Below are 25,573 nucleotides of genomic sequence, written 5' to 3'. Positions count from 1 at the left end.
GAGTTTAGAGTAGAAAACTGCAAATGTAAAAACAAAACCATCAAATTCCAGAAGATTACTTTTTTTAAAGTATTACTATTCACTATTCATAGGGCAGTTCATTCACATTTATTTCAAATTAAAAGGCAAGTCATAAGAAATTTTACTAGTTTTTAAATGTTTAAAGGCTTTCTTAACCTATATAGTTCAGTTAAGAAGAATCAATGTGTGATATTTAAAAAAAAAACATTGAACAGAAGATTATAAATCCAGTGAAATGAAATCTTCAAAAATTTAAATGTCACTCATCCTTTAAGATGTCACTAGAAAGATGAGTGCAAGACCACACTGGCCTAACTATACCAACATGTCTTAATATATACATCTCAACCAACTTGTTGAAACAGTTATAAAGCTCTATTAAACTCTAGAGCTAATACGTAATGACTCTTCTCTTAGTAACTATTCTGATTACGTAAGAATGAGGGAAATGGACTCACTGACAAAAGATAACTTTTTCTTATTAAACTCATCAAGTTAATTATGTCTCTCACCCACCAGCACAGCATTCCAAACAGTTCTGGAAACCCAAAAGGGGGAAATATAAGACACTGACATTTCGAACATGTAGAGAGAATTAGTGCAGGACATTCCACTTGGAAGTTTTATTTTGGGAACTCTATTTATCCCAAATGCTTCAGTTCTTGCTCCTTTACTTAACTCTGATTTCACACATCAGAGAGGTTATTCCTTTGCCCAGGAACACACAATGTATAAGCAAACAAAATTATTTTAATATATCTTAAAATGTGGCAACAGTTACCCTGAGCAAAAAGCAAACAGGAAGATTAAAATGAAGACTGCAAACTCAAGGCAAAAAAATTTTAAATATCACTCAAAATGACCTCTTGACAGAAGTAAAGGGTCAGAATGTACAAAGAGAGCATCAGACTGAATGGAGACTCAACCATAATCCTGTGGGTTTGATGCTGCACTGGAGTCAGCCACCAAGCATCAAAGTTAAAAGTAAAATCTCCAAGAATTGTAGGTAGAAGTGGTTTTTTAAAAAACACATTACAGGATAAGCATATCACTTAAAGCTGTGGCATATCACAGTACCAATCTGTGCAATGTATAGCAAACGTATGCATAAAACCTTAATTGAATCATTCCCACACTGCAGTGGGAATGATTCAATTATGGTAAAATAAAGGTAAATTTTATTTCAAAAATAGAAAGGGGCGTGTGTGTGTGTGTGTGTGTGTGTGTGTGTGTGTGTGTGTGTCTCTCTCTCTCTCTCTCTCTCTCCGGGTGGGGACTCTGTGTACATTTCATAGAGAGCTCTACTCTGAAAATTGATTCCCATAAATCACTGCTGTAACACTGCTTAACATGATTGAGTTAAGAAATTTTCTTTGGCACATACAGCAGTACTAAAAAGAAACTTCCAAACTTGGCAGCGTTAACTTATAGTAAGGAGAAAACTAACTTACTGTAATTGTACTAGAGTTCATTCAAGTACTTTTTAAAAATCTAATCATATTCTTAATTTTTAAAAGTCACAGATAGACATAATGATTACTGTTTCAAACATACAATAAGATAGTCATGTTTATCTAACAAACAAGCCTGTCTCAATCAGTGCAAATTTTCAGAAAATTTAAGAATGGGAATACAGGGTACTCTGTCTTTATACAACATTTAACTAACTTTGAGTCTGTAGTTTTCGGATTATTATGCTCTGAATGATACGATGATGATAAAGAATTCCACAAGCTTTTTGTTATCTATAATGTGTAGAAAGGCCAGTTAAAATAAGAAGCTACATTGGATCGTTGCCCTTGAATGAAGAATATGTATCTTCCACCTTCAGTAATCTCCTTCTAGGTTAGAAAATAAGAGGCCCAGTTAACTATGGTAACTCTGAGAAGAGAATCTTTGCAACTCAGCCAATCTTTGTCTGTTTGTTTCATTTCTTTATTCACTGAAAATAATGCTGTTGAAGAAATTTGGTTTTATAAAACACAGAAAATTTTGAAAAAGAGTTGCAAGCCAAACATGCCATTGTTAGGAGCTAAGAAAAGAAGGATCATCTTAGGAATCAAGAAAAGACAGACCATCTTGAGTCATCAGAATATGAAGATTATCTTAAACTTACAAAAATGCCAAGTTAAAGGTGTTAGCAAGGAGAAAAAGTCTGGATGGTTTCTCCACATGTCAACACAAGTGTTTTCAGAGCCTACTTGATACCCCGTGGAGAACAAGCTTCTTACCAAATTTAGCTCTTCATTCTGTCTTACTGCTTCAGAATATGAATCATCAAGTTTTTTCTGCAATTCAGTCAACAGATCTTTCAGCTGCAATGAAGTTTAGAGTTTAAGATTGATTTCCTTATGATATCCCATGTTTGTATGCTACTTGGAAGCTCTGCCAGAAACAACTTACACTGAAATATTTTATCACTCTGTTATAAATTTAACTTAAATTGAGAAGCAAGGTTGAAAAAATTCTATTGTAAGTACCTCTCTGACTTCCGTAACATAGGTAGATCGTTCCATTTCTGCCTTCTCTAGCTCCATTTCCAAATGCTCTCGTTCTCTTCTCAGCTAGCAGTGCAACAAAGAAGGAAAAGTTAAGAGACATATTTAAGAGGCTTCCCTACAATGAAAAGTTATGACACTTATGAATAGAAAACTTTATGAATATAAAACTATACCATCTGAAACACTACCCAAGATATTCTTAAAGGCATAACAACCACATCATAAGACAAAAGAAATCTTAAAACACAGCTTGTAAGACAATCCTTAATGCTAAAAATGAGTCCATAGGTTACAAGTCAAATGGTGAGATAACATACATTTTCAATATCTTTACTTTCTCTTCTTAATCGCTCTAGCTCTTGCTCCGAAGATGTGAATGACAATTGCATCTGAAATGTGAAATAATTATATGACCAAGTTAAACCACCAGGGATACAGAGGCTTTTCTATCTTGTAGAATTTTAATCAATTAGACACTTCAGAGGTTTTTTTTTAATGTATCTCACTTAAAGCCATAACTGAATTTTAAAAGATCTTAAAAATTAGAGTATCACATTTAACTTGATTTAAACTATGGTCAAAACCTACCCCATTTGCATGGTATTATATTAGGTCCAGTTAATTGTTAATTAACTGTAATTAACAATAATCAGCTGTACTTAATCCCCAAATGCATTAATATAGAATACCATCAGCAACCCTGGATTCTGCACAGGTCAGCCCAGGAAAACAAGTGAGCAAGAGATGGCACTCTTTACCACACCCAAGTACTACTACGCCATTCTATATGAGCATCCAAGATACCAGATTTTGGTATCTGTGGAGACTCCTGGAACTAATTCCTTGATGGATATGGAGGGACAACTGTAAACAGAAGAAAAACTAAGACTACGTAATAATATTCAAGTCCCATGAACAGAAGAAGGACTTACTTTTTCTTGAATACTATATCATGAGTCACATATCTGTGTTTTAAAACTTATTGTGAACACCAAATTCTTTGCCTATGTTATCACATTGTGGTTCTTAAACTTCCAAAGCACTCTGCATTCTGTATCATTACTCTTTAGTTGTACTCTAAACCAGTGAGTCTCCAGCGTCACTGGGCATCAGAATCATTTGGGGGGGCTCTTTACAACACAGGCTGCTGGCCGCACAGCTTCACATTCAGTAGGCCTTGGGGGCCCCAAACAATGTGCATCTCTAACAGGTTCCCACGCGACGCTGACGCTGCTCGTCCAGGGCCCGCGCCGTGAGAACCAGTACTCTAAGCTTTTTTTTTTTTTAAATCGTTCACACATCCCTTTTATTTTTTTTCCCCTAAGCTCTTCTTTTTTTAAATACCTGTTTAATAGTCTTTTGTGATTCATCGACCTTAACTTTCCATTTATTCTCTTCTTGCTCCACACTTCTCTGTAGTTTCTGTAAAATTCCTTCCTATAAACAAAAGTATAGTTGTTCTGAAAAATTCATGTTCTAATACCAAGATAAACTATTTAAGCAACTAAGTAATGTTAATAATTATTTTAAAATGTAGGTTAAAAATCATTTCCTACTGTTTCTGCAAGGACGGATTTGTATTTTTCACACTCTAGCTGTAACAATGTGTGCATTTCATCAGCTTCTTTCAACTTGTGCTCTAAAACCTGCAAACAATAAAATAAAGAAAAATTCTCTAGTTTAGTTTAACTAGAAAGTTTTGTGCTTCAAATTTGTTTCAGTACTTAATGGTATATTATACAAATGGTTTCTGTTTTATTATTAATCACTACATTTCAACCTTCTTAAGTAACAATGAAGTTCAATTACCTTTTTGGTCATTTGATTTTCCTACTAAAACTCCTAGAGTCTGTTTAATACAAAATATATCACACAATTTTGTAATAAATAGGCTTGTCACTCTTTAGTGAGACAGTAAAATCAAAGCAGATCCACATGTGAAGTAAGGTCACAATGCCATGGGAAAGAGGGTTTTATTCATGCCACTTGAGAGACAAAAAAAGTTAATCTCCCAAATTTCAGTAGTCAAGGATAAAAATACATCTAGGCTCTGAACACTCCTAAGTAATGTATTTGGGGATACATTAGCAAACCAGTCAGTTTCTACCTATCAGCTGATCTTTACTTTCTAAACCCAAGCTAAAAAGAGAGCAAGAGACAGTTAAATATTCAGTTTTAGAAATGACTAAGATAACAGAGTTAAAGGAACAAGAAACATCAGCTTTGTACACAAATCAAACACAAGGAAGACTTAATAGCTTTTCCACCAAAATGTACACAAAATGAAACCACCTTCTTATACTTTCTGAAAAGATCACTATTCTACTCATAATATAGCCTTTATCTTTCCCAAGCTTATGAAGAAAAATTCTGATTTACTTCTTTTTTCTATGTTTCTTTAAAATATAAATACTTCACTTCATGAACTAACCTTAACCTCTTCTGAACCTGAAGTTCCAGCCACACATTCTTTTGCCCTCTTTTCAAATCCATGCAACCATTCACTATAACTCTGTGGAGAAGAAAAGTCAAAACAACCAATTTCAAAAAATACCTAAATGAAATAAATAAAGTATTTTAAATAACCAAATTAGAAGATAATAAAAGAAGTCTATATAGACAAACACCATCCCTCTGGAAATTTCAAAGAAGAATAGAATTGTTACATAAGTTGTACGTGACCCAGCCTTGAAAATAAACACTAAAAATATGCCTATGTACTACCACAAAATCAAATCTAAATTTGTTTACCCTGTCCTAGGATATGTGCAACTGAATTCTGGACATACAGGTAGAAGATCTGGGCTCAAACCAGCCTCTACCACTTACTAGTGCTAGGACTAATAGATTCAATATTTAAGATAGAGAAAGCCTAGAATGAATAATTTTTCAAAACTTTTTTTCAGGTGAACCAGTTCTCAAAAACTGAGTTCATAAACTAAAAGTTCAATTGAGATACTCTAGTCAGAAGATTTCAGATTCTGTGAAGGTGCTCCAGGGATTGTGAAAATACTTCAAAATAAATATGTATTATGAAGCATTTTTTAAATCATGAGAAATAAGAATACACAAACATTTGTGTGTTTAAAACCAACAAAAACTCTATTTGTACTGAAAGGTCAGCTGATGCAAACGCAAGGCATTATAGTTTTAGTCATTATTCCAAATTTCAGAAAAAAATATCCTAGATTTTTGATGCTTCTTGTCTGAATTTTAAACTCTGATAAAGAGTATTTGTTAGATACTTTAAAGCAAATTTCCTCTTATTCCTCTTTTAAGTCTTCGGTTTACTTTAATTCAAGACAAAAAGAACACACATGAAATTTCTATTAAATGCTCTAATTAAAAGTTTTACTTATGTGGCTGAATCAGGATTCTCTATACTCCATCAAATAAAAAACAAAGAAAACTGGATGCTGAGATCACCCTGTAGTACAATACCCCGTAGTACATATTAGTCAAAAAAGCCTCTTCATTTAAAAACAAAATTACATTCTCACATCATAAATTTGAATGATGACAAAATGATACTATTAAAATCCTACTTAGCTTCAAATACTGGGATTCAATATAAATTAAATCCAGATTTAGATGCTTAAAGTATGTAAGCCTCTCTTCAATCCAGGTCATATAGTTTAGATCACTCCTCTGCTGATTTTCTTAGCAAAATAGCAATAGAAAACACTTTAAAAAAATTACTTCATGTATAAAAGCCCTTTTATATCTACTGACTATATTAACTTAATATTAAATTTAATTATTATTGCTTTATTATCTTAAGGTAAATAGTTTATTATCCATCATATCTCTAAAAATTTAAAATGCTAGACCCTAGGTAGCACACAGAAAGCTTAATATATTTCTTAAATACAGACTACATGCAGAAGTATTCAACTTTTAACAAGTGGATGAACAAAAGCCAAATATCATCATCATTCATGTCTTATGGTGATTTATAAATATTTATAGTGTCAGAAATGGTTTGGTGGTTGAAGGTGGGTAATATTGCTGTTAAGAATGAATTTGTTACATTAAAAAGAATTTTTAATTCTGGTGATCTTATACAATCTTTAAAGAAGAGAAATACAAATTATTAACTCTTTTGGCTCATAAAATACTGCCAAATAAATCCTCCAATTCTATTTCCACTAATAAAATATAAAGTAGGAATAAAGAAATAAAAACAGCTTATGGCCACAAAGGAAAAAATATGAAGTATATGAAGAGCAACCCTTTCTCCTAGGTTCAATGTAAGAACAGCACTAGAACTGACAATTTATTCATATTGCCCAGCACAGGTTATTTCATCAGCTCAACCCATATTTACTAAGCTGATCAAACCTGAATATATCCTCAACAGTTACAACAGAAACAAAAGAATTTTTGCTTCTTGTGCAAGTTAGACGCAGACGATATGTAGATAAAACCTACGAGAGCAAGCAGCTAACTCAGAGTGCGCAAAGAACAGGCCATGACGTTTACTTACATCACACCGGGCACCCACGGCCCTCTCCTTGAGAAATATCCTGATTCCAAGTTTGGGGCAGGAAGTGTACACAATAAATCAGGAACTACTTGTCACACCACAAAGCAAAGAAGCTACCAAAGTTTAGCAGTCCTGTGTCAAAAGGATTTGGTAGCCAGCCTAAATAAGCTCCAACGGGCCAAAGAAGCAAAAGCAGACAAGATGCACCTCCTAATGGAAGTGCACAACACTGCCCATGAAGTAGTCTTGCCTCCACCCATCCTACCCCTGAAGTGTTGAGCCTGAATCTAATCAGGCCTCCACTGACTACCAATTTATGGGCTACACAAGGAACAGAGGAACATACTGACATTACTGGGATGCAGTCAGCTAAATCCAGACTGGGAAACTGCATATGAAACCACTACATTCAAAAAAAAAAAAAAAAAAAGGTGGGCAAGGGGGTGTGCTGACAAATAAAAGGGAACCCGTGGAATAAAAATGATCCAAAAGACGTCTTAAATCAATCACAGGTTGACCTTATTTGAGTCCTGACTAAAACAAACTACAATAAGTAGTCATTATTTCATTAAAATACATTATATGACAACTGAAAAAATCCAAATATTGACTAGATGTATGACATAAAGAATTTTCTAAAAATATAATAATAGTATTTTTTAAAGGAATCCTTATCTTTTAGAAATATTTACAGATGAAATGCTCTGATGTTTGACTTCCTTCAAAATAACGGAGGAAGTACAGGGCTAGAAGTAAAACAAGACCGTGCATCAATGCATGTGATATACTGGTAATGGCTGAAGTGAGACACTGTTTTACCTGGCTCATTACGCTACTCTCTCTGCTTCTGACTACACATACATACGACTTCCCACTAAAAGAAAACAGGACCTATGCCACCATTTTAGAACCTACATGCACACTCACTGGCTTTCTCTGCCCTCAAGTATTCACTGTATTAATTCTCTGAACGGAGGGAACTTTTCTCTCCCATTTAAAACACATACAGGGGCTTCCCTGGTGGCACAGTGGTTGAGAATCTGCCTGCCAATGTAGGGGACACGGGTTCGAGCCCTGGTCTAGGAAGATCCCATATGCCGCGGAGCAACTAGGCCCGTGAGCCACAATTACTGAGCCTGCGCGTCTGGAGCCTGTGCTCTGCAACAAGACAGGCCACGATAGTGAGAGGCCCGCGCACCGCGATGAAGAGTGGCCCCCGCTCTCGCTGCAACTAGAGAAAGCCCTCGCACAGAAACGAAGACCCAACACAGTAATAAATAAATAAATAAAAAAAATTAAAAAATTGTATAACTTTAAAAAAAAAACAAAAAAAAAACCACATACAACCTCAAATAAAGCAAGTTGTTCTATATCATCTTTAAGACTTTTGCTTGAAGAAGTTAACAGATGACCAAAATCTTAAGTTATGAAATAAAGATAGCCTGGTTCTTAGTATTAAATACATTTAAAAATAAAGTGTTCCTAAAACTAAGACAGAATCACTTAAAATTAAGTTCTATTTTGAATAAAGCCATTAAGAACATTACTGACTTATTAACCACTATTGACTTATGAAGAAATATTTCTTTCCCAAATATGATGTTTATGATCCTCTAAATAATATGTCTCACATGTAAATTTTATAGATTACAACAAAGTATCAACTGAAAAAACATAAATGTCTTTGAACCAAGTTATTGATTTTAACTACTTAAAACACCCTAGGTTAAAAATGAGAAAGACTGAGGGATCAGTGCACCCTAAAACCAAGTGCAGAGTGCAAATGCTGCTTATTCACAACTTCCTTGAATAACGATAAGGAAGTCATGTTTTAAAAAATAATAAATTAATCTTACCAAATTAGAAGGTACAGACACCTTTGGAAATAATTTTTTGAGAACTTCTTTAGCTTCTAACTCAACAGCTTCCACATGCTGTTGTCTTTCCTAAAGCAGAAGAAGAACCAAATCAAACTTACAAGATTACAGAATTAAAAAAAAAAAAAGCTACAGTCTTTTAAGCTCTAAGGGAAGAAAAAGACTTAATATTTTAAAAATTCTTCTTATTACTGACAAATGTTCAAATTTCCCATTCTGAAATATCAAAATGCTTACATAAGAAAAAATCTGCAAAATCTCAAAAGCACCCTAAGTAACAATGTCTTATATTAATCAAACTAAGGCAATATCTGACAATATGGACATTTTCCTTGTCATCAAGTGATACCCCTCCAGGAACAATTCAAAAAACAAACACAAAAAAAAACACAAAAAATACTTCCTACAGCTAAAACAAACTACATGCAAAAAATATGCATCTGGGTGACATAACTGAGGCTTATCAGGCTGGCAAATCTCTTTCCAAAAAATGCATCACTGATGGACCATGGAATTAAAATGGCAACTTTGATACTTCCAGTTTCAAGGTCAGGTGAAGCTATTTATGCTAAACAAAGCGGGGGAAAAAAAGAACCACCAAAATTTCACAGGTGTACATATGGGAAAAAGAGTAAAGAGAAAGAGGAAAAATCGATGGTGTACTACTTCACCAATGCTGTCAAGAAGACTAACTCTGGCATGTGTGTATGGACTCTGTCAGCTGTTAAATTTAAAGATAAGTATCACAAATGCATGTCTAGATTTGGTGATTTTAAATCCAAGTCTAATGGGTATCAATTATTAACTCAAAAGCATTGTTTGTCAAAATTAGGGTAATGATTTGATCACACGAAAAATAAAAATCGAATATTCAAACTATCTCTACAAGATTAAAAAACAAAAAAGACATATATAAAAATGCACATCTAAACCAAGCCAAGAAAATCATCTCAAAACACTGGTGAAGTTCAACAGGTGACAAGAAGGCAAGCAAGCTAGCAAGATCTCAACCCTATCTTCCCCCACCATTTAAATCGATCTTTCAAATCTATTATGGATTTAAGATGCACACGCTTCAATTTAAGAAAATCTAATAACATGAAAATCTAAAGTTACACAATAAGAAGCTAGAGATTAATCATATTCTGTACACACAAAAAGCTGTTACTTTATTCGGATTAATGGCAGGGTTTTAAAAATGGATGTTTTAATGGAGTATTTTCAATAACTCAGTAAAGTCCACTATTTTTCAGGGATACATCCACCTAACTGCATAAAATAAGGTACACTCATTTAAGGAAAATGATTAACTGCTAATTCAGAAACAATGAAGAGCTCATTTTTATCATCTGACCATAGAAGTGGTAGCGCAATCTCTAAAGAAAATCAGGAAAAGAGACACTGTGGAACAGAAACTTTTTTGAAAATTCCCCAAGGGAAAAATAATCTAACTAAAGGAAATAGGTGTCTAACTTGTAACTAAGAAGCACAAAAATGTACTAGCAATTTTAGGTAAAAAGTTTTCATTTGACATAGTAGTTTGGTTGTGATAGCAATTTCTATTCCACTTTAATATTGAAAACTGCATTATTATAATTTCCTTACTATCTTTACCTAAGTGTAACATGTGTGAAGTACCTTTCATGTGAACCTGTCATTAATAGTAGGTCCTCAAGAACATTTACTCCTTATAGCACAACCTGTAGTCAGGGGTCAATCAACATCATTTTATACCTATGCTATCTGAGGACTGTCTAAATGCCATTAAAATAGAGGAGTATAAAGTCTATGCTCTGTAGATCATCAGCCATGCAAGAAGCCATCATGCACTTGGTGATTAGTTCTGAAATATAGATAAATTCTTATATTCACCACCAAACACATGATGAAACAAATTCTAGCTTTCTTTTGGCATCATAATATATATGCAAGAATGCCTATGACAGGTGGCACATAACTTCTTGTAGGAATGGCATGACATTAAGAGTTTAGCACTTTCTAGATAACCAGCCTCATTAACAAAATAAAGCTAAAAGGTAGCTCTTAACAGTGAAAAACAAAGTTATAGAAACAATGAGAAACTATACAGAACCCCCACTGCTGACAGGGCTGACTGCAACCACTGACAATGAAACAATAACGTCCTACCTGGCCTAGATTTTTCTACTCTCTGGCCTAGATTTCTCTGGTCCCAATATCTGCCAGATATCTCAAATTAAGGTTTTAGTGAAAATTAGGGCCTGATGAGTAAGTATATAAGTAAATACAAATCCATTTACACTAAAGGAAATATAACTACAAACATGATTGATAAAAAAATTTATTAAAATTCTATTCTGCTTTTAAAAAAGTCCTTCAAATGTCACTAAGACTTACATTCAAAATTCAGCATATTACCTTAGCACACAAAATACTTACAGAATGCTGAATTGAATAACATAATGAACTTTAACCCATATATGAAATTCAGTAATTCTGCTCCACATTTATTCTTGGTAGGAATTTTCAAAGTGCTTGACCTGAACTGGCACATTTATTTCTCTCAATCTTTAAAAACAACTTCTCGATTACAATTCATTAGAAATCTTTAAATCCATGGAACAACTTGAACTCAGGGAGAATATCCTTACTTGTTTTTAAGACAGAGGGGGATATATGTTTCAGGAGCACTTTACATACTCTGGTCAAGAGGATTATCCCTTATATTAATATTCCATACTAAACATAAAATGTGCATCATTACTGTCCAGATACTTCAAAATCTAAAGTTTAATTTTAATTCCATCTCTTCTAAGGAAGCATCCCCAATAACACACCCCGAATTGATCCCATCCTTGTACTTCTGAAGACTTTTATCATTTTCCACCTTGTCTGAGTCATCTTGGTGTGCCTCAAAGAACCTTGGAGAGTCCACTGTGCATCACAGGTGCATTCTAGGTACTCAAATGTGTTTATTAATTCAGTTAGATTTTTTTTTTGGCTCAGGGTTTTCACCAAGTTCTCTTAATCAACCCAAGAGATACACTCTGTCTAACAAGAGCTTACATGGGTAGCATAGGCTTCCTGAGACTCATCACCTTAAAGCAGTAATCACCAAAGCTCAAACAATCAATTAATCACAACAAAACAGCATGCCCAAAATTAAAGCTTCAAGGAGTAGATGAAAAAAAGCAGAGATGACAGAGGTGATAAATGTGGATGATAAGGAGATTTTATATTTAAATTGCAGTAAAATTAAATGCTTTAGTCTGATTTTAAGACAAGCTGCAGATTTTCTCTGTTCAGTGGATTGTTTCTAGGAGTTAGCATTACAACCTTGGAAGTCTTGTTCACTTTGTCCTGCAGCATTTTTTCAGTTGATGCCAATGCTTCCATTGCTTCCCAGTTTTTCTCCCGAAGGTCCTAATCATTTTTAGAAAGAATGATTTCAGTTTATCCATTATTGAAAGATTTTTGCTTTTTGCTTCATCAGTATTTTGCACTGCATTTAACTGCTGCTTACTGCAAAATTATTTCAATGGGAAAATATGTATATTAGCAAAAAAATAAAAAGCAATGTTTAGAAGTTTGAATGAGAAAATAAAGATGCCCACTTCCCATGTTTTAGTATACACACCAAATATGCCAGCTTTAAAGTAATTACTATGCACACATAACAAAGAAGAAAAAGCATTCAAAAGTAAACACAGAAACCAAGATTACAAATATAATTTCAGGTACATCGAATATTAGAGAATTAAGGACAGAACAAATACACAAGTATTACAAAAAGCTTTACGTGTGATTTTTAAACAGGACCCAATATCACTCATGGGACTTTCCACTGCAGCATAACAGTTTTTTCTCTAAATACGTTTTATTGATTTAACACATTTCAAGTCTACCTAGGAATGACATAGGAATTCACTGTATTTCTCTATCTTTCTTGGCATGGTCAAATGTGCATACCAAAAAGCAACCTGACAGGAACTGTATGAGCTACTTGATCAAGGCAAACGAGGAGGCTAGAAAGAGAAACAGAGGCCTTTGGAAACTGAGTTCTGAAAGATCTATTTTAACAGCATTTCATTAGCAAATACTAATAAGGACAATCTGCTATATTTCAGCCTTTCTTCAGATTTAGAAATCTAAACAGATTAAAAACAAAAACTAAAGCCAATAATCACCATCTACTGAATGCTTACTTATGTGCCCAACACTGTACTTGGCATGTCACATAAATTTTCATTAATCCTCATAACAACCCTAAGAGGTATTTATTCCCATTTTATAGATGGCAAAACCACAGCTCAGGTAGGTTAATAAATGTGACCAAGTGTACACAGCAAATGAGGGGGCAGAACTAGAATGGACTGACTTTGCAGTCTGCTGGCCTCCAGTGTCCTGGCTCTTTTCACACACTTCAGTGCCTCCAGCACTGCTGCTGCTGAGGCATTAGACTGGCATTACTACACCTTCCTTATCTCAGAATCCCGGTAATAAAACACAGTTAAGATGGTAACAGTAATACTGGCAAATTCAGCTTAGGTTTTCTGGCCAAGCAATACTATTAGTAACGTTACACAAACACACAAAGGGCAATTCACATACCTAATTTTGACAAACTCAGAGGAGCAGGAACATGTCAACTTGTTAAATTAACAAATTAACGCAAACTTTGAAAAATTAGCTTTCATTAGAAAATACCCGCTTAGATTTCAATAACATTTCTGACCTTGCTCAAGTCTTAACAATGATACTTTTGTGTACAAAAATTCCTCCTCTAACAAGAACGCTTGCATTCTACTTAAAGGTGTCATCCTCTGGTCAGAGAGAATTTAAGAAACTCATCTAAATTTACTACTTGTCAATATTTCACTATCCCTTCCATTCTAACCTAAATGTATTCAGGTTTTGAGCCCTCTAATATGCTTAGTTACCAAAATTTGAAACACCTCTCAATTTAAAAAGGGAGGTGCCAGAAGACTTTGAAAGACATTTAATTACTGGAAATACTAGGTTTGAATACTGGCATTACTTTCAGCTTACAAAAAGGCTAGCCCAATCAAAATAAGAACAAAAACCTTTAATTTTAAGATACTGAGCTGAAAGAATAATTTTTCCAGATAAAAGTTTAACAGAAAGTCAACTATAGTTAAAAAAAAAAAAATCTGTAGCTGTAATAATTGTAACGTCAACATTTAAAATGATATTCAGACATGTACAAAATGGACTTTTCATTTATTCATTAAAAAAATCCACTCTCTAATAAAGTGATTTCCCCAATAATCCTCTCACAAAACCTACACACAAAACAGTACTTTCCTACAAAGATTAAGAAATCTAAAGTAAAAGTTGATTAAAAAATTCTTAACCATGATATTTCAGTAAAATAATAATAATAAAAAGCTTTATTCTGATAAAGATTTGCTTACATTGTTTTTCTTCCTCTGGTGTTCAACAGCATCCTTCAAAGAAGCTAACTCATTCTGGAGACCAGTTATTTCTTTCTCTCTTTCTGAAATTCTAAACCAGAACATGAATATATATAACAATATTTTATGTAAACAGTGAACATATTATTTGTTACTACAATAAAAACAGCAAGTAGATGATGCTTTGAAAAATGCATTAACCTAATAGGCAAACTCTTTATGCTTAACCACAGTTACCACAGAAAGCCTATCCATGAATTCTTATTTTCAGAAATAAACTTTTAAATATATTTTTACAATATGATATACTGACATTTATGCTAAAGAGAAATCATCCCCTAAGAAACAGTTCATGAATACATGAACAGCTGTAGTTGTAGTCACTTCTATTTTTATCTAGGGCAGTGAAGTAGCTATTTTCAGAAGAGTAAAAACTGATGTAGACACAGTTCCTTAAATATTTTTTTTTCCAGAAGGTAATGAAATCAATTATGACTTTAAGTGGCTAACCCACAATAAAAGCATGATATTAACGTGAGGTAGGTGTTCTCTTTTCATTTTCATAACAGTCTTGGGATTCATGTTTTTCTGGTTCTATCAAATGAGTTAGTTACTTCCCAGAAATGCAGAAAGAAATGGCAAAGAGTCACAATTTGATTCTGTTATAGCTGAGAGGAGGCTTGGGTAGAAAATTAAAGTACAAATCGCTCTTCCCTAAGAATAAGGCTCGATATAAGGGGTTGGCAAACTAGGGTTCAGGGCATGACCCACAGTCTGGTTTTGTATGGCCCTTGAGCCAAGAGCTGATTTTATGTTTTTAAAGAATTGTAGGGAAAAAAGGAAAAAAAGAATATGACACTACGTGGCCCACATAGCCTAAAATATTCACTGTCAGGCCATTTATAAAAAAAGTTTGCTGACCCTTGCTCTATACAGTCAAACTCAAGACTCAATTTAATAGTAAATAATTCTAAACTAGTAAACTACCAACTGTGTAAACAAGTCAAGATGGAAGAACATACAGATATATCACTGAATATACTTCATGTGGTTGACATTTAACATGTTGAAACATACCAACTTATCTGAAATGACCTTAAACGCAGCCTCTTAGAGAAAAATACAGACCCACAATAAAAATGTTTCAGTTAAAAGAAAAAACTCCTTAAAAGAGAGTAACCATAAAGATTACGAGATTTGCTTTTTTAATGCAGAAGCTAAACCAAAATGTGCACCATTCAATTCCACAATGATATCAGGAGGATAATTGAGATAATTTAAGGTAAATCAGTAAAGGCTTCAAAATATAGTTAAATGTGATTAGATATTTTCTGAATGCCTGAAAAACCAGTATCACCCTCAACAAAATGTTCAAAGAAATCCAAATACCATAAAAGATACATTTAGCTCAGCCAAAGGCACAGCTAAGCTCTACTGACCTACAGTCCAAGAAATCCAAATAGAACTGTAAAAATTAGGGGAGCATTTGCAGTTACATTAAATTGCTTATCTGAGAACTGTTTAGTTAATAAAAACAGTTGCCACTTCCCAAACTGTGAATAAGAATTATTACTTACACTTTTAATAGTTCTTCATGAGGGGGAAAAGAAGATGCCTATTAAAACAGTTAAATGTTATTTTCAAACAAAGCTTTCTAGAAGACTTCAAAAAAATTAAATCTGTTCTCAGACATAAACTGAGACAACACCAAAGGTAAAAATATCATATATTCTATATGCCATCAAAAAGTAATTTTAATAAAAACATGTACACATTTATACAATGTACTGAGTGCTAAATCTAATCTTCATTGTCACCATATTCTTAAACTCTTCATTTAACAAATATTTATCAATTTCCTATCATGTGCAAAGCACTGAGTTAATACCTTAAATTTTCATAATGCATAATTCATATTTGACTACACTAAGCTTCCAAAAGTCAAAAAAATACCATTAATGAAGGAAAAGTAGGAAAAGTTAGTTAACTTGCATATAACAAAAATTTAATTTTTCATAATACGTTAAAGATACATAGCCCTTCACATATGGTATTTATTCCTGATGACTACAATCTCCCAAACGAAACTACTATAAACTTCCTGTCGACAAGGACTGTAATTCTTTTGTCCTTCAAAATACTTCCGAGTTCATCCATATACATTCATAACATAAATTAATTTAAATAATATTTTGGTTAACATTATTTTTTTAAAAAAACACACATTTTATTTTTACCAAGCAGAATTATACTCTGAAAAAGTATTTTAAATGGTGGTAAACTATTACTTATAATATTACACATTTCTTAGTTTCTCTCCAATTATAGATGTTTTGTTTGCAGAAAGGGGAAGTAGGGTATACACATGTTTTTAAACTGACCTCTACAGGATTTTACCTGACTTGCTAAGAAAGGCATTCTAAAGGATCTGAAAACATACACACACAGATATATAACAGAGCTGGAAAATAGAGAGTAATATTATTTGTGTATACTTTATAAATTATAGATTATCTTATCTTGGCTATGGCATAGCAAACTGCTTTGTTTTTTAGGAAATTTGATAAACACTTATAAATAAAACAACACATACTTTATTCTCAATGAAAAGGCAAAATGGTAATACTTACGGTCATGAGTCATAAAATTTTTTACCACATAAATAAAAGGCAAGGCATCTAACAGCACCTACCTGTTGGTAGTTCTGCTGCTTAAGCTCCTCAATTTGGGATTTAAACAATTTGTTTTCATCTTGTGCTTCCTATTTAAACAAAAATTAAACATGAACACATGGACAGAGCTTTTATTTTCCATATAAGCTTTAAAACGTATCATACAAACCAGGCAAATTCTACAACAGTAACAATTTTTAAAGGGTGTAATAAGCCCTATATTAAAATATATTACAAAATTAGAATAATTCAATTATTCAGTACTAGCCTGGGAGTGGGTATGTCTCAATGGAAGAAAACAGGATCCAGAAACAGACCCAAACACATGTCAGAATTTACTACAGGGTGACACCTCAGATCAGTAGGGCAAGTCCTACTGGTATTTTGGGCCGTATTTTCTTTATTGTGGGGGCCGCCCACATACTGTAAGACGTTCAGCAGCATCCACAGCCTCCATTTACCGGATGCAGTAGGACCCCTCCGCCAGCCGTGATAACCAAAAATGTCCCCAAATATTGCTAAATGTTCGGGGCAGGGGACGGAGCCACTACAGACAAGTAATAATCGATTATTTAATAATGTAGCTAGTCTTTTATTTTTTTAAGGTTGAAATGCTATTTTTATAACTTACTCTAATAAATTACATGTGAATAAAACATCTAAGCAAAAAAAAAATAAATTATAAACATAGTATTAGAAGAAAACATGTGAAAACATTTTTATGATCATAGAGTGAGAGATTACTTTCATTTCAAACTCAGCAAACTACTTACATTTCAGTACATAAAAGTTTCCAAAGCTGGGGTGGGGTGGGGGGGCCGTGGGGATTAAGTCAAAAGAAAGACTAAAATAAATCACCTCACATGACAGAAGGCTAACTTACCTTATTATGTAAAAAGGATCTTATAAATTAGTAAGAAAAAATCAACCCAGAGGGGAAAATGTAGGAAAAATTACAGGCCAATTCATATACAAATGATGAGTGCTTAACTTCTCTATCAAATGCAAATTACAATAATCTGACCATCTTTCAAGCATAGTATCCAATGTTTTCATCTTCATCGGTGTTGAAGAGGATGAAAAGGAAATGGCTCTCAGTTGGAGAGTGTAATTTAGTTGTTGTAGTTTGGTTGTTTAATTTAGTGCAATTTAGTTGTTTAGTTGTAATTTAGTCTGTTGGAGAGTATAAATTAGTAAAAACACTTTGGAGGACAATTTAGCATTATCTGACAAAATTTAAAATGAACCTACTTGGGAAGGAAAGGGAATGTGACAGAACCAACCCTTGGAGCATGAAATGTGAGCACAAGTATCTGAGACAGTGCAGACACCTAAAACTTCCTATTTCTTCCAAACAATGTTCTGTAAGGACTTTCAATACTAACTACATGAAGATGAAGAGATACTATTTTCTATTTTAAAACTATCACTTTCAAAAAGGAAAAAAACCCTCTGCATAAAACCCAAAATCTCACTTGTAGGAATTATAAATACAGATATAGTAGCATAAGTATTGAAAATATGTGTGTAAGGATATTCACCATAAAACTGTTGTAACAGGAAACACAACTCTAAATAATCTAAGTATCCATAAACCAGGACTGGCTGTATAAGTGATAATACAATCATACAAAAGAATACCATGAAGCCATTCAACGTTAAAGATAAAAATGTGCTTATGTGGAAGGACCTCAAAAACATTATTAATTGGGTGGGGGGAGCAAAATACAAAATTGTGTATGATTAAATACGATATGTTTAAAAACTATTAAGTACACACACACACACACACACACACACACACACACACATTTTATGCATGGGCGCTTGCTCAAAAGATATATAAATAATTGATAGTAGTTATCTCTGAGGAATGAGACCCAGTATCTGGGTAGGAGGGAATGTCATTTTGTATTCAATTTTCTTTTGTAGTAGTTAAAACTGTTTTCAAACATGCAAAGACAGTAACTCACGTGATAATTTTAAGTAAACATATTTACCTGTAACAGCTTTGTTTTTCTAGAAAGATCACTCTCCCTTTCTTTCAGCACAGTTTCTAATCTCTTCATTTCATTTTCCTTTTCTTTCAACCTAGAATTTTTACAAAGACGTTATATTTAGTTAGGTGAATCGGTGGAGCACAGGAGAATTTTAGGACAGTAAAACTTTTTTTTATAATACTGTAATGATGGATACATGTCATCATACATTGGTCAAAAACCCCTAGAATGTACAAAAAGTGTGAACCCTAATGGATACTATGGACTTTAGTTAACAGCAATATATTGATTTGGTTCATCAGTTGTAACAAATTACCACACAAATGCAAGATGTAAATAAGAAGAAAAATGGGGAAGGAGGGTACACAGAAATTCTCTGTACTGCTCTCTCAATTTTTTCTGTAAACCTAAAAATGCCCCCCCAAATATTATATTAATTTTCTTTAATGTGAGGTAGAAATAAATCTAAAATCATACTTTAATGATCTATATACCTACTACAAATAGGCCTCAAACCTGTCCCTAAGCTTTCTATTAGCAAATGATACAAAAGCACCTTGACAGTTATACAATGCCCATAAGATAAACAGTTAGTTGTACATATGAGCAATCTTAGTGCCAATAAAAACATCTCCTTTTTCTCCATAAAGATAATGACCTAATAAATATCTTCAATATCTTACTTTTTTAAAGATATAGTTTCAAAGGGTCACTTCTTAAACATCAATAAAGACTGATGAGATTACATCAAAGGAAAAATCTCTTAAAAGTAATTGATAGAAGGCCAAAACAATGAAGTACAGATACCTTTCTTACCACTGTAGACTGATTTAGTTTAAGAAAACAGACTTCATAGGATAAAAATTTTCTAGGATAACATCTATTAAGACTGATAGCTCCTATGCTCATCAGATTCAGTATTTTTACTAATCGGCACAGCATTAACTGATACAACTTGCCCCAAAGGCAAGTTACTTTTATAGAAAGATTCAATATTCATTATCAAGATTATGGCTAAGATTATCTTCTGGTTAATTCAGAGATGTTATTCTTTCAAATACTAAAAATGATTTTGATTTGAAATAAATTTAACCTCTCTTTATAATAATTACATACTTCATTTAAAAAGAGAGAGAGAGAGAAAACTTAAATAAAACCAACCAGTCTATATTAGCAGAAAGAGTATCTCAGAAAATGCATTTGAAGGATCTGGAAAAGATAAAGTCTCTAGGTATCAGAAAGCATTTGAAAGGCCTCTGTTTTATTATACCAAACAGAGATTTAACTTATTTGCCCCTGGACTATAATTTCTACTTAACAAGAAAGTTAATAACTTAGAAGAAACTCATCATAATATTCAAGGACAGTCTAGAAAATATTGAGAAGTTCCTCTTTAAAATGCTGGCTAAAAGTATACTTACACAATCTCAAGTTCTTCAAATCGTGAGGCAGAACATGCCTAAGAAACAGATTCACATTTTTAATTATAACATCAAAAAGATCAGGTTCTACAATATATTATCTATAGAATCACTCACCAGGAAAATAAAAGCACAATTATATGTGGTAAATTTAAGATTGGGCCATTCATAAAACAAAGAATGGATTTTCTTTATTTAACTTAATTGTTAATATCGACTTGTTAAAGGATTACAGATTAATACACCAATTAAACACAGACACTTAAAAATGAGAATAAGACTCCATCTGAAAAAGTAAGGAGAGGAAATTCTTTCAGACTTAGGTTGACAAATGAGGCAGTAGTAGACTTGACAGGGATAAAAGTTAACTTATTTTATCAACAACAAAACAACAATACAACAGTAATTTTTATGGCAAAAAACTCAGAGAACATATTAACTTCTTTATTTCCTAGTACAGCAAAATAAAGATTCCTCGTGTTTTATAAAATATGCTGGTAATCTGTTAATACTATACCTCTCGCAAGTTATGTTGTGCTACCTCCTGAACGTGAGCTTTCAAAGATTCATTTTCTTCTTGAAGATCCTGAAAAAGAATAGGTCTAAATAAAAGTGATACTCAAGTATAAAAAAGGTGTTTACTATTGTTTTTAACTTCTCACCTGTAACCATTTCCCTCTATTGGCTAGGTCTTTCTCCTTCTCTTCTAAAACAGTCTTCATGGTATTCATCTGTTCCTCCTTTCCTTTTAATCTAACAATAAGTTAAGAACTATCAATGAAAATGTTACATGACTAAACAAAGCAAAAATACTGGAGACTGGAAAAGTGTATTTTAGGTTGTACTCATAACCCAAACTGATTAAATAAACTAAAAAATAAATATTTTAAGTATAAAGGCATATAAGATTTTGGAGATATCAAATTAAGCAGCAGCTCTACTCCCACCCCTTAACACCCTGTTTAAGTCAATACCAGCAAATTTAGCTTATCACAACTAGTTTGGGTATGAAATATATAACCAGTTTCACAGTGGCTATTAAAATGGGCAAAGAGCAACATGTCAGTTGAAGGTCACATTCAGATCATAAAGCAGAAAAATAAGACTTCCACTCTATCCCCATTCCCATCAAAAAACCTACAGGTTAAATCCTAATGAAAAATTTAAGACTTTGAGGCCTTTGTGAGATATAATTTGATGTTCTTTAAAATATTACTTGAAATCAAATAAAAAGGAGCTATGATTTTCATTATAATTATATTTAACTTGTGGAAGAGAGATATTAAAGGGAAATGAGGCAAATGGTACTTACAAGTTCTGAAGTTCTTGAACTTGAGAAGTGATAGATAACTAAAATATAAAGAAAGAAGCAGAAAAAAAGCAATTCATAATCCTTTCAGTTTACCTTAGTAGGCTTTATGGTAAACCTTAAAATGTGCACACTTCAAATTACAAAGACCTAGCCAAAATGAGATGACTTGATTTCACCTTCTCTTGACTCCAATGACAGTAAGAGTAATAAATTAAAAATGGGGGTGGGGGGGGGGTAGAAGAGACAAGGAATATGGTTATGAATAAGTCTAAACAATGTGATACTTTTTTAAACTGTGAAAATTAGAATATTAACTGTCCACATACCTCCCTACCTTGTCAGAGCGCTTTTTCTTCCCAGTCTTCAAGGCCAACTACTCAACAGTACTCTATACTGTCCTTTAATCTCCTCTTCTTACCACACACAGTTCAATAGTACCTTTTATTCCCCACTGCCTTCTCACAGTCCCTTCAGATCTTCGCTTAAATGTCAGTTCCTCAGGAGGAGACCTTCCTGAACTCTCAGTCTATATTAAGAGTTTAATCTTTTCCTCATACCCTATTTCATTCAACACATTATCTCCAACCACTAACATAGTACTTTGATAAGTAGGAGGAACTGAATAAATATTGCTGAATGAATCTGTTGGTTGGATGAATGAATGAATCATCTCTTCCATGCAATCTCACCACTTTTTTCAATCAAACCTTATCAGATTATATTCACCAAAACCACCCATCTATTTCCAGTAACCACATCTACCTCTGAAATCCCCCAATGAAATCTGTACTTTATTCTATAGGCAAAGGTTGAGCAATACATAGTCTATAACAAAATATTTTGGAACATGCAGTTAAAAAAAAAAAGGTTTACCAAAGTGTTTTGTTTTTTTAAGTTGGCAAACTAAAATGAAACATTAATATAGAAAACTTTCCAGAAAAAACTTTAAACAGTTAAAAGATATGTTGATTAAAATATTAAGAACATTTTCTCAAATCAGGCAAAAATAATAAAAAGCACATAACCCAATATACTTACAGCACACTACTAAAAGTTTTCTTCTGAGTAACAAGAAAAAAACCAAATAGTTCATTAATACACATACACTAATGAATCTGTCATGCTGTGGCTCTGGGATTTTTACCTGTTGAGCCTTTTCAAGCTGGATATTTCCTATTTCTTCTTTTAGAGCCTCTATTTCCTGTTTCAAATCCTTGACAATGACAAAACAGACAAGATTGGACAATGGAAACACAGAAATTGACATAAAATGCAATGTATAGACAAACACATGAAATTAAATGGTATTCACTAAAATTGATAAACAAAAAAGCAAAACGTAAGTTTTCTCTCTCTCAATACCTGAATAGTTTTCTCCTTATTAGCAACTTTGAGAAGTTCAGCTTCCAGAAGCTCTTCCACAGACTTGATCTTTCCATCTTTTTCATGGATCCTTAGATAAAGAAATGCAATATTAAACTTGGGGAGAAATCATCAAGATATACCAACTAAGATATAAAAATAGTACCAAATCATGAATAGTACCAAATCAACTCTTCCCATTTTAAGTAAAAGAGCAACCATATTTTGCAGACAGAAGGGGAAAAAAATACTTAAAGCTCTTCCTAAATGAGAATTAAGCAGTAACTACCAGATGGCTGAAGCCTATGCACGCAAGGAGAAGCTGGTGACATGTTTCCAAAGTGCACAGGGAATATAAGATTTGCACCCCAAAGAATACTAGGGAGAATTGAGTTCCTCTCAACAATATAGGTTTCTAGGGCTCTGAAAGCTATGGCAGAACTTACATACAATTATGGCATTAAACTTTATAGACACTTCAAGAAAACAACACATACAAGGAACTGATCTCTATCCAATATAACCTGTTCGTTAACAGTTCCTGGTGCAGAAACAGAAAATTAACAATTTGATGCCACAAGTTAATAAATGGAGTCAATCATGGAAATTGATTTTTTAACAATCACATTGCACTGGGAAAGCACAGCTAAGTCTCCTTATTCCAGCAATGAAAACTCCTAGCCATCTTAATTGCACAATAAAACAAGATTTATGAGCACTAATAAAATTGGACCAAAAGAAAAAGACCAGTTTAATAATGTCATTACTTACACTTTCTTAAGTTCTTCAACTAGAGATGCAAAGGAAACCTAGAAATAGGAAGGTATCCTACTTGGTAATTTGCTCAAAATATAAATGGGTCATAAACAGAAAAGTATGTTGTTCTTTAAATTTTCCACTGCACCAAAACCCGGGAAAAGTAAACCTGGGAAGTAATCCTTTCTAGATTTTTTTAAATGTCATAATTATGAAAATGAAAAGCACTTTGAAAGTAAGTAGCTTTAAAGCTACTTACGGTAAGTGTAGGTCAAAAGAAAAACCAATAGATAAATATTAAAATTATTGACTCAATGATTCTAACCAGATAAGGAGAAAATAGGAAATTTCCTAACTTCAGGTAACCTCTTTTACTATTATTTAGAGTCTTACTTTATATATGTATATTCAAAACCTTTTATCACTATAGTAACAAGCAATGACATCCTACCTAGAATACTCTATCCAGTGCCTGGCATAAAGTAAGCATTTAATAAATTGCAGCTTCTATTACTGACAATCAAGTCACCAATCATTCACAGATTAAAACTATAATTGACAAATTCCATGTTGGAGAAGGCAGGAACAAAAAAAGGCTTGCTGCTATATTTGATAACAGGTTTGCCCAACGTTTAAAAGAGAATGGTTGCAGGATCTACTAAATATATTACCTGATCATTTTGCTTGGCCTTTAAGTCTTGAACTTCTTTTGTCAGAGATGAATTTTCTGTTCTTATTGCCTTTTTCAAAGACACATAAGCACAACATACTTTTATTTTCTAAAAAAAAGCTAGCTTCTCATTTTTCTCTAGCTGCTTCTTTTCCTCTCTGAAGGCCCAGAAATCTCAGTTGCTCTATATGTCTACAATTCTGCAACTTTCACAGCTAGCCAAATGGACTTTAGTTCAATTATCCTCACAAGTATTTCTACCTATGTTTCCACAACCTGAAAACCACACAGTATACCACTTGTCAAGTCACTTCTCTCTCTAAAATCAAATACACCTTTTACCTTATTTCTTCCAGCAATCCTATCCAAATTAAGTTAATTAAGGCTAATGATAATCATAAAATAAAACTGCATTCTCTCCATTCTATGGCCTCCAATACTATTTCATGAACTTATCAAGTCCACTAGTTATTCTTGTAACTAGTTATTGTTTGGTTATAATTCGGGCATGGGTGGAGGTGGGGGAGCATATATTACAAACCATAACAATAATATCTACTTCATTAAGGCAGAGAATGCTATAGGTAACTACACATTTTTGTATCTATAAAAAAATCTTAAATTTAATGAAAAAAGGACACCATATAAATTCATAAAATGTGGGTAAATAAAAGGTATGGGAAAAATATTACACATTACAGTAAAACTGCTTCATGTTCACTGAATAATCATAAGGAAAACAAATATACAAAATTCTTTACATTCAGTTCTTCCTCTTTAGTGGCCACCTGAATAAGTCCAGTTTCAAGTAATTCTTCTACAGTCTTCAACTTCTCATCTTTTTCTTGAATGCTGAAATTATAAATTTAAAACACATGTATGAACTATTTTTCAAAGAAAATGATATGATTTCTAAATAAATACTTTACATGGATCAACTCCTATGCCCATTGTTCCTTATAAACTTTCAATTCTAGACAGGTTTCTAAGGATCTTTGGTCATGGTCCAAGGGTAGCCCCTCTTTACCAATAACTAAAATGTATTCAAGTAATGCATGCCTACATGCTAGCCTAAACAAAT

General features: G+C 33.1%; 1 protein-coding gene across 9 annotated transcripts in view; it reads right to left on the bottom strand.

Annotated features, from left to right (window-relative positions):
* Positions 1-25,573, bottom strand: part of KTN1 (kinectin 1) — a 124,657-nt gene that overhangs the window by 11,546 nt on the left and 87,538 nt on the right. For 3 of the 9 annotated variants that reach the window (XM_036841664.1, XM_036841670.1, XM_036841665.1), the window contains 21 exons: positions 25,254-25,344; positions 24,494-24,562; positions 23,838-23,875; positions 23,067-23,157; positions 22,849-22,917; positions 21,705-21,742; positions 21,055-21,145; positions 20,910-20,978; positions 20,393-20,430; positions 18,972-19,062; positions 16,992-17,060; positions 15,877-15,914; positions 14,300-14,390; positions 12,201-12,287; positions 8,865-8,954; positions 4,954-5,034; positions 4,079-4,168; positions 3,867-3,959; positions 2,840-2,911; positions 2,502-2,585; positions 2,253-2,336 (listed from right to left, as the gene is read on the bottom strand). In XM_036841664.1, coding sequence (XP_036697559.1) covers positions 2,253-2,336; positions 2,502-2,585; positions 2,840-2,911; positions 3,867-3,959; positions 4,079-4,168; positions 4,954-5,034; positions 8,865-8,954; positions 12,201-12,287; positions 14,300-14,390; positions 15,877-15,914; positions 16,992-17,060; positions 18,972-19,062; positions 20,393-20,430; positions 20,910-20,978; positions 21,055-21,145; positions 21,705-21,742; positions 22,849-22,917; positions 23,067-23,157; positions 23,838-23,875; positions 24,494-24,562; positions 25,254-25,344 — 1,564 coding nt within the window. The remainder of the gene's footprint in view (positions 1-2,252; positions 2,337-2,501; positions 2,586-2,839; positions 2,912-3,866; positions 3,960-4,078; positions 4,169-4,953; positions 5,035-8,864; positions 8,955-12,200; positions 12,288-14,299; positions 14,391-15,876; positions 15,915-16,991; positions 17,061-18,971; positions 19,063-20,392; positions 20,431-20,909; positions 20,979-21,054; positions 21,146-21,704; positions 21,743-22,848; positions 22,918-23,066; positions 23,158-23,837; positions 23,876-24,493; positions 24,563-25,253; positions 25,345-25,573) is intronic. The other 6 variants (XM_036841667.1, XM_036841673.1, XM_036841666.1 and 3 more) reach the window with 5 other exon arrangements.

The sequence above is a fragment of the Balaenoptera musculus genome, chromosome 2 (assembly GCF_009873245.2).
Source record: "Balaenoptera musculus isolate JJ_BM4_2016_0621 chromosome 2, mBalMus1.pri.v3, whole genome shotgun sequence".
Taxonomy (NCBI): domain Eukaryota; kingdom Metazoa; phylum Chordata; class Mammalia; order Artiodactyla; family Balaenopteridae; genus Balaenoptera; species Balaenoptera musculus.
Note: the sequence above shows the minus strand (reverse complement) of the source record. Positions and strands in the feature narration are given on the sequence as shown.